The following is a 9,014-nucleotide window of genomic DNA, read 5'->3' as shown; positions in this document are numbered from 1 at the left end:
TACTACTAGCTACCAAGACTCTCAAACCAGACATCCTAATTTATCTTCCCTCACCCCACGTTCAGTCACATTATCCTTCTTCCTCTGTGTGTCTGGATCCCATGCCCTTCTGTTCCCACAGTCACTGTACTTTGGCTCACCCCATCTCTCAGCTTTACTGCACACTTGGAAGCCTTTCCATCACTTGCCCTTTGCTCAGCCCCTACTTGCCACATTGGCCTGCTTACCTTGCTTAAAAACAGCATCATCCTACATGGACGACTTCTCCACTCTGTGGCCAAGCCTTACCCAGCAATACTGCGAAAACGTTTCATTTAGCCAAGCACTGCTTATCACAAAGCTCAAAAAGCCCTTTTGAGACAAAAGAGCTGAGGTGATACAGAGTCAAGTACATCTGTACTTAATGGTGGAGGGGGTGGCAATATGACTTTGAGAAAGCGGAACAGAACAACTGGATCAGGTTGAGATTTCCAGAGTTATCGGTACTTACTCCCACTCCTGCCTCCTTTCACAGTATTGTGCCTACATCGGAAAGTCGCATCTCCAAAGCCAGACTGACCTCCCAAGCCCCCTTCTCCTTCGTTGTTTTGAGGTCAGCGTGGCAGAGTTCAAAGGGCCCACCACACTGCCCAGAGAGCCGTGGGATGTGTCGGATGAAGGCACTTTCCCTTTTTACTGTGATGAAGGGCAGGGGCTCTGGAATATACTCCGGTCCGAATCTCAACTTCCTGCCCTAGAGGATGTGCAGTGTAACTTGCCTGGGCTTTAGTTTCTTCCTCTGAAATAGGACTAGCAGTCGTGCTGCCCAAAGCTGTGGCGAGGCGTGGGCGCGTCAAAACGTGGCAGTACAGTCGGCCTCGCTTCACCTGCCCCCAGCGCCCAGCAGTCTGCAATAGTAGACTGGTTCAATAGCGGCGGGTTCAGGGGCACGTTGGCCCGCGCTGGACCAATAGGAAGGGGAGGCGGGTGCGCGGCCTGGGACCCCTTCCGGCTTTCTGGAGCTCAGGACCTCGCCGGGGAGGGCGGGACCGCCGGGTTGAGTGACGGCGAGTGGCCCGCCCCGGGCATGACGTTACCCTGGTGGTGTTGCTTTTGGCCGCACGTGGTCGGCTGAGTCCGCCTCAGACTCAGAGCTGCCCTCGGTGTCCTCAGCACCCGCCGCTTGCCTTCCTGTTTCTCCTGCTCGTTATGTCTACGTCGACAAGCTGCCCGATTCCCGGGGGCCGGGACCCACTGCCAGACTGCTACAGCACCACGCCAGAGGGCACGCTATACGCCACTACCCCGGGAGGTCAGCGGGTCGGGCGGGGGTCCGCAGGCAGTGGGCAGGCCAGCACGTGCGTTCTGCCGCGGGGCTGGGGCGGGAAGGTATTGACCGGCAGGTCACTCTATCTCTGGTAGCAGTTTTAGGGGCGGCGGTTTGGAGCGGAGGGTCCCGGTGCCCCAAAACCTTGACGTGATGTAACAAGCCTTGCACCTAGCCTCCAGGTGATTCTGGGCCGGAATCCTTGGCTGTGGCTTGGGTCCCGAATGCCTTGTTCATTCACCCACCCTCCCTTGGGAGTGGGAGTCCCCAACTGAGCATGGGCTTAATAGACAGCAACAGATCCTGCCAAGCACCCAAAGGGAGGCTAGGGCAGGCTACCGGCTGTTTGGTTGGGCGAGCAGCCTGGGATCACGAGTTCCTGCTGGGCTCCAGACCCAGGGGTTCATGCCATGCTGGGAGGAGGTAGAAGGGAGGGGTGAGACTAGGCAGGGCCCTTTGAGGACAACCTGTGGGCCAAGTTCCCGGGGTTGGGCCGAGGGAGGGTGAAGATAAGAACAGTGTGTCCTGCTTCATGGAGAAAGCAAGTGTTGGGGAAAGTTCCTCCAGTAGAGCTCAGGCAGCACTGGGTAAACAAACCTCCACATCTGCCATTTGGCTTTTTGACCCAACTGAGGCTGGAGGATGAAGGCTCCACTTGTGAAACAAAGCAAGGCAATCAGTAGAGCAGGAGCCTGAACGCCCAAGTCTGGTGTTCCTCCTATAGCCAAGGCCGACAGCACCACGAACTTAAAAACGTTTGTCCGGGCCAGCTGGGACACCCCACTTCCTTTGGTATGCTTTCCACCATCAACCTGAGAGTGCTGGGAAAGCTAGTCAGCCAAGGGCTTGGCTGGGATATAAAGCAGGAGACTGTTGATGCACAGGCAAACAGGACTTGGATCCCTGAAAGGGCTGCACCTAGGGCCCCTGCCAGCTGTCCCGTTCCTGCCTCTGACCTCAGCCCCTGTCCCTTGATAGGCACCAGGATCATCTACGACCGAAAGTTCCTGCTGGAGTGCAAGAACTCACCCATTGCCCGGACGCCTCCCTGCTGTCTCCCTCAGATCCCCGGGGTCACAACTCCAACCGCACCACTCTCCAAGCTGGAGGAGCTGAAGGAGCAGGAGACAGAGGAAGAGATACCCGGTAAGGACAAAAGACCTCTCTGCCATCACGTCGATCCAAACTCGGCAGCCCTACAGGACAGGGGAGAATTGCTCCAAAGGGTTTCTTAGAACAGAAACATTTGTGTGTACAGACAGCCTCATATTCATCCCTGTGGAACGTCCGGTGGGTTTCAATTGCCAACCTCATGGTTAGTAGCTGGGTGCTTAACCCACTGCACTATCAAGGTTCCTTCCAGGAAATGCCCCTCTAAGTAGAATTGGAGGTCTGATTCCAAAAGGCATTCTGCACTGACCCTGAACCTGCAGACCATGTACTCAGCCCAGCTTGTCCTCTTCTCTCTCCAGATGACGCACAGTTTGAAATGGACATCTGATCCAGTGCAGATGACCTGGTGTATGGAATCAGAGGAATCCCTCATGCCGCTGCTGCCACCACCTCTTCCTGGGGTATCCAAAGGCCAACTGGCCTCATCTAATCTGGAAGGGAGTGGCCTGTAGGTCTGGGCCTCCCTTAGTCAGAGGCAGCTAGACCAGAGACAGGAGTGGGCAATTTGCCAAGCCCTTAGTGCTTTCTCTTTGGTCAGTCTGTTCCCCCACCTCCATTCCCCTTCCGGCCTTCCTGGCTCTGGGTTTGGAACTTGGAGATGGAGTATGTCACCTTCTGGCTGTTTAGTAAACATTGAAAGAAATGCTTTGGCTCTAGTGTTGTCCTCATTGCTGATTTCACATCTCAGCCACACAGCTTTTCCCTTTGAAGGGCCCCACAGACTGGGTTAGGACCAGAGGCTCCATGTCTAGTTCATAATCAGCTCACTTCTAGCAGCAAATAAAGCCTGAAGCAGGTTATAGGACCCCCACAAACAGTAAACTGCAATAGCCTCTTCCTGCAAAACAAAACAGCCTTCCTGGGGTCAGGCCCTCTCAGCAGCCCTTCTCCAATCCAATCTCTTGGAAAAACAGCACTTCCCAACCTCAACCATTGCTGGGCTCTCCCTACGCCTTTTCTAACACTCGCCTGCCATTATCCATTCCTTTTCCCAACACTAAAACCTGTATTGTCCTTTCTCATGATAGGACACCCACCACCCAGGGACCTATCTAGCCCCTTCCACCCATCTCTTGTTCTCAGCATTAAAATAAGACCTCTGGGTCCAAATTGAGGCCCAGAGAGAAGTAGAAAGCAGCTTGTTTAGTAAGTTAACGATCTAGGATCCCAAATCTGACCATTTCCTCCAATTTATACAAGAACGCAGATCTCTCTGGGTCTATGCCCTGTAACACCCATGTACCTTAACAGCGATAAAAGTGTAAACAGGACAGTCTTTCCTTTTCTCCCCATGCTATTTAAGCCTCTGTTCTCAGGCTGAAATGAAGACATCAAAAAGACAGGGCTCTCCCTAACCTACCAAAAGATGTAGATGTGCAGTAATCTGAGGAAGAACCGGTTTGCAAGGAGCAGGGCAGTCAAGGATACCAGAGGGAACCAGTTTGATAAGGGGAAGGGCTTGTTGCTCTTACCCAAGGCCCACCATTGAGATGTTTTTATTGAAATGCATGTGCTTTATTGAAGTGACCTCCCTGTGGCCCATGTGGGGCCTCTTCCCCCAAGAGGTAGGTCAAAGCACGGGGCCATGGAGCAGACAGTCCCCCTGGTGGTGAGAGGGAGTCAAGAAAGAAGGCCAAGGCATAGGAGATGGTTCTGAGGCAAATCTGGGGAACCCAAAGGTTTATGGAGCTCCAGGGACGCCTGGTGGAGTCTGGGTCTCTTCAGGCGTGGCTTCAGATTTCTCTTCAGTGGTTTCCTCCTCTGAAGACAGAGTCTTCTTTTCTGCAATTAATCTCTTAACTCCCACCATCCACTGACTGACCTCCGTCACATGGTCGACCATGAGTGAACGGTGGATGTCATCTGCCGCATCCCACTGGTGGCTTGAAAGCTCTGGGGAAAGATTAGTGCTGAGCACGTTTGCCTGGGGCAAAAGAAGCAACCTTCCCTCCCAGTCACTCCAAAACTCGGCACCCATTTCCAGCTCAGCCCCACGGCCGGACCCATCCATACCTCGCACCAGCAGAGCCATCCTCTTCTTTACAGGCACTGACAGCTTCCCGCCAGCCCACTGTTCCTGTAGCAGTGCCAGACGTCGGCTGATGTCATCACATACCTGTTTCTGAGAGACAGGAGCCCTCTCCAAGTCAGTGCTGCTTGCTCAGCAAGGGGAGGGGAAGGCAAGACCACATAGGAGGCACCTGCTTTCTCTGGCCGAGGGACTTTTTACTTATTCCTGACAGCTGATTCTTTACCCCAAGGTCAAAGGCTACATTGGGGACCCGAGGAAGCCTATGGATTTCTCCCCAATAAAAATACACATGGCTAGAATTTTTACATTCCAAGCCTTCAGGGGCTCATCCTGTAGTGAGTTTTACTAGGACCAGCGAAGTGGCATGATTATACATCTTCTCCTTTAAGGCACTCAGATTTCTCGTCTCCAGAAAAGTTAGAAACACAATATATGAAGAGGCTTTAAATAGTTTGGGGGAAATTCCATCATCTTTTAGAATTAATGCAATTTTCCCACAGTTTTAAGCACCTTCATAGACAGACTTCCCTGCCTTTACTGGGTTGTTATATACATTCTCTAAGCACAAAATCAGCTGGGCCTGCTCTGAATAGCGAGAGGTGCAAAATATTAAACACCAGCAAAAAACAGTCTATTCCAACGGAAGGTGATTCTATACAACACAGAAGAACTGCTCCATGGGGGTATGAGGCTGTAAATGTTCAGGTAAACAGAGTACCTCATCTGTGGAGCAGCTGGTGAGTCCATACTGCCAGCCTTGTGGCGAGCCATGCCACCTAGGTTCCATTAGTTACTAATGGATGTTAAATTGGACTCTTATTACCCCAACCTCTGAACCTCTACTGGGTGCTGTTCAGAAATCCCATAAGCCTTTCTAAAATCCTGTGTTGAGTTATGTGGGAATTCCCTAGCCAAGCTGAAGGTGCCACAAGTCAATAAAAGGTGAAGCACGACTGACCATAAGGTTAGCAGGTACCCTTGAAAACCATACTGCATCCAACTATCCACGGGGTTCCTCCCTACCACATGGTGTGCCAGGGCCGGCAGGCCCACTGCGCTTACCCTCACATGGCCCCGGCAATCCTCCACTGCCTGCTCCAGAGGCCTCAGCACGTTCTCTAGCAGAGTCTCGGGCTCGGTGACTGGCAAACTTAAGGGTTCTACACTTGAACCAGGACAGCTCCCCACAGGTGGAAGCCTGGGGCTCTTATTTGAAGCAGGTGGAGGTCCAGTTGGGGGCGGCCCAGAAGTCGTCTCTGTGGTAGGGACTGAAGGTAGGTTTAAGCAACTCAGCTTAAAGAAGCAGCGTAATGTGAAATTCATCCTAAATTATGTTACTGGCTACAAAGAAAAAGCTGTGATTTTTTTTTAAAAGGGAGTAGGTCTCATCTAGACTTAATTATTCAGGGGTTTCTGAGAAGGCATTTTAAGTTTCTCCCTGCGCACCAAACGTAATCTCTTAGCTCTTGTTTCATCTTTTGTAAAATGGAGACATTAACCTATTGCCATCAAGTCAGTTCTCAGCCATAGCAACGTTCTACAGGTTTGCTGAGGATATAAACCTTTATGGGAGCGGGTAGCCTCCTTTCTCCCTCAGAGCAGCAGGTGGATTTGAACAGCATACCTTGTGGGTTTGTAGTGCCACCAGAGTTCCTACAACTCCTAGATTATTGTGTAGCAAAAAGTGCCAAACAATCAGTTATTGAAAACTAATGGATGAGGCAGAGCAGTCAGGGAGCTGAAGCAACAGTGTACTACATCAAGGGAAATGCAAGGTCAGTGCCCCAAGGGCAAGTAAAGTCTTGACTAGTTCTGGGAGCAAAAACAAGGCACGAGGGCTTCTGCTCCCTCTTTCAGAGACGGCTCCTATTAAAGGTTCTTGGGGATTGCTATGTTGTCAAATCTAGCGGTCTCTACCTAACTTGACTTTTCAGCCAAATTTACCACAGCCAACCATTAATCCCAAGTCTCCTTTGCTGATAGCTTCTCCACTCAATTCTGACATGTTGGCATATTAGGGTTCTGTCTTAGGCCTCTACCCACACCGGAAGTGGCTTCATTTAAGTCCCTGACATTCGGTAACCATCTATAAGAGGGTGATTTATTTCTCTACTTCTGACCTAGGTCTTTCTCCAAAATATCAGCCCAAATGTAACTTGGCTAAACAGAAAGCTTGGTTTCTTCCTCCCCAAAATGCTGTGTGGAGGACCCAAAAGGAATAGTCTACCCACATCAATAATATCAGCCAGATCCTAAGGCAAAGCATTTAAAGGTTGGCTTTAAGATTCCTCTTTGTCTCACTCCCTACACCTATTTATTCCTATTGACTTTCTCTATTATGTATCCCAATGCTGTCCACCCCTCATTACTCCCACCCTTCCAGGCCATCATCTATCTAATAAACTGCCCATATTACCTTAGTGGCTTCTTGGTTTGTCTTCCTCCTTCCCTAAAATGTTTTCCACACTGCAAGCACAGTGATTTTCCAAAAGACGTAAATTGATCGGTGGTTCTAAACCTGTGACTTTATGCCTCGGGAACACCTATCTTTGGCTATTACAATTGCGGGGGACAGGACAGGCAGGGCAACTGTCATCTGTTGAAGCCAGGGTTGCTGCTAAAGATCCTAGAGTATGCAGGGCAGTAAGGAGCACAAGGCTAAGAAACGCTGGTGGATACCAGTCCTTTGTGATGGAAAAAGTGGGGAGAATGGAAGGGGCACTTTAATGAGTCAACTCTGAGCTCTGCTTAGCCTAGATCTTCAGGAGGAAAACGGCCTTCCTCTATTTGAAATCGTTCAGTGACTTCTAACTGTACCGAGATTAAAATGCAAATGCTTTCTCCTGGTTTACATTTAGATTTCTATCCCTAGCCCATTATGTTCCAGCCACACTTCAATCTCCTTTAGTCTGTCAAACTTGTTCTGATTTCAATCTTTGCACAATGCCTGTGATGTTCATATACTCGATTTTTGTGTCTAGCTTTTAATTGTCATTTAGATTTCAGCCCAAAAGCCAAGCATAGACACCTAATTCAGTTGCCCCATTACTGCCACATCACCCTGTTTGATTTCTCTGCATAACACTTACCACTATTTCATTTGTCTCCAACACTAGAGCGTCGGTGCCATGAAAGCGAAACCTTGTCTTGGTCACTGCTGTCTAGTTCACCCTCAGACATTGCCTGGCTCATTGTAGGTGCTCACTAGACATACTGATTAAATGAATGAATGACACGGTAAGTCTGAGATGCTTATTACCAACTTAAGATATAGAAAAGACAAATAGACATACTACTGTGCCGTTCTGGGAAGCAGCCCTGGTTGAACAACAGAAATTTGAAAACAGAAACTATATTTAAAACCGTAGGTCTACATTAGTAGATCGCCTAAGATGATATTATAGCCTTTTGAAATCGACATACCCGTTATTACCACTGCCAGTCCAAAAGGGGCTTGGGGAAAGGCCCGTTCCTGAGCCCCTTTTGGGAGCCCACCGCACCCATACCCCCCCCACCCATACCCCCCCACACACACACACATAGCTAGGGTCTTCCCTCAGGCCCAGCCGTATAACACAGCCCCTCGCGGTCCTCCCCGCACGGGGCCACCACGCACCTCTGGGGGACCCATCCTGCGCGGCGGCAACCCTCTTGGTGAGCGGCGTGCGCTTGGAGGCCACCGCCTGGGTCTGCAGGCCGTAAGAGAACTGCGGCGGGTCGTTCCAGCCGCGCTCCTTGTTGCCTGCGCAGGGACGCGGAGGGCGCGATGAGAACCACGCTCTGACCCGCGCCGTCACCGCCCCAGCCCAGCGCCCGGCCCCGGCCCGCGCTCACCCGGCTTCACGTACAGCTCCGCCATCGCCACTTCCGCACGGCCAGCGGGGCAGCGCGTCACTTCCGGGCGGCGGAGAGCCAGGCTGCTGGCGCGCCGGAACTGGGCAGTTGTTCTGAGACGTGGGCAAGGGGCGCTCTGCGCCGTCTCGTGGGCGGCGTTGTCTCCAAAGCACTGCCCGTCGGGGCCCTGGTCTTCTGGGGCCCGTCTCTCCAGCTGCCGGCCTGCCATCGTGATCCAGCAGGTCCACTGCCTGCGCCCCTCACCGCCATCCCTTCTCCCGCTCCGCACTCACCCGAAAGTGCTCCGGGGCCGGTGAAGCCTCAGCCCGGACACCGGGCCTCAGGTAAGCCCCCCGCCCCCCCCCACCCAATTTGCTGAGGTGCCCTAGCCCTAGGACAGAGCTTCTATCTGGTCTGCTGAGCTTTGTGTCTCCCCTTCTTGAGTTCCAGCGGAGTGGGGATGGGTGCCACCTGCTTTGTTACCTTTCTGGCCTGGCCCAGAGAACAGCCAAGCCCACTCCCACAAAGTCTCTGAGTGACCCACGGGAGAGAGTTTCTGTTCCATCCTGTCTCTGAAACTGTCCCGTCTTCCCGGGAGCAGGCAAGGCAGCCTCTCCTCCCTCCGAGCGAGCAGCTGTGGTTTCAGTCACCGACCTGGTGGTCCCCGAG

The 9,014-nt window shown here is 52.0% G+C and overlaps 2 protein-coding genes across 2 annotated transcripts; one reads left to right on the top strand and one right to left on the bottom strand.

The window, feature by feature from the left end:
- Positions 1-1,103: 1,103 nt before the first annotated feature.
- On the top strand, positions 1,104-3,122 carry EIF4EBP3 (eukaryotic translation initiation factor 4E binding protein 3). The gene is made up of 3 exons (XM_013005513.2): positions 1,104-1,291; positions 2,285-2,452; positions 2,779-3,122. The coding sequence occupies exons 1-3, from the start codon at positions 1,189-1,191 to the stop codon at positions 2,805-2,807; spliced, it is 300 nt and encodes a 99-aa protein (XP_012860967.1). The 5' UTR covers positions 1,104-1,188; the 3' UTR covers positions 2,808-3,122.
- A 798-nt stretch (positions 3,123-3,920) lies between these two features.
- SRA1 (steroid receptor RNA activator 1) lies at positions 3,921-8,574 on the bottom strand. The gene is made up of 5 exons (XM_004697027.4): positions 8,346-8,574; positions 8,128-8,253; positions 5,574-5,779; positions 4,493-4,601; positions 3,921-4,372 (listed from the first exon to the last, which is right to left on the bottom strand). The coding sequence occupies exons 1-5, from the start codon at positions 8,572-8,574 to the stop codon at positions 4,161-4,163; spliced, it is 882 nt and encodes a 293-aa protein (XP_004697084.2). The 3' UTR covers positions 3,921-4,160.
- Positions 8,575-9,014: the final 440 nt, after the last annotated feature.

This window comes from Echinops telfairi, unplaced genomic scaffold, assembly GCF_000313985.2.
Source record: "Echinops telfairi isolate 266 unplaced genomic scaffold, ASM31398v2 ScPeMD7_7469;HRSCAF=8507_0, whole genome shotgun sequence".
Lineage (NCBI taxonomy): Eukaryota > Metazoa > Chordata > Mammalia > Afrosoricida > Tenrecidae > Echinops > Echinops telfairi.
The sequence above is the reverse complement of the archived record's forward strand: the minus strand, read 5'-3'. Positions and strand labels throughout refer to the sequence as shown.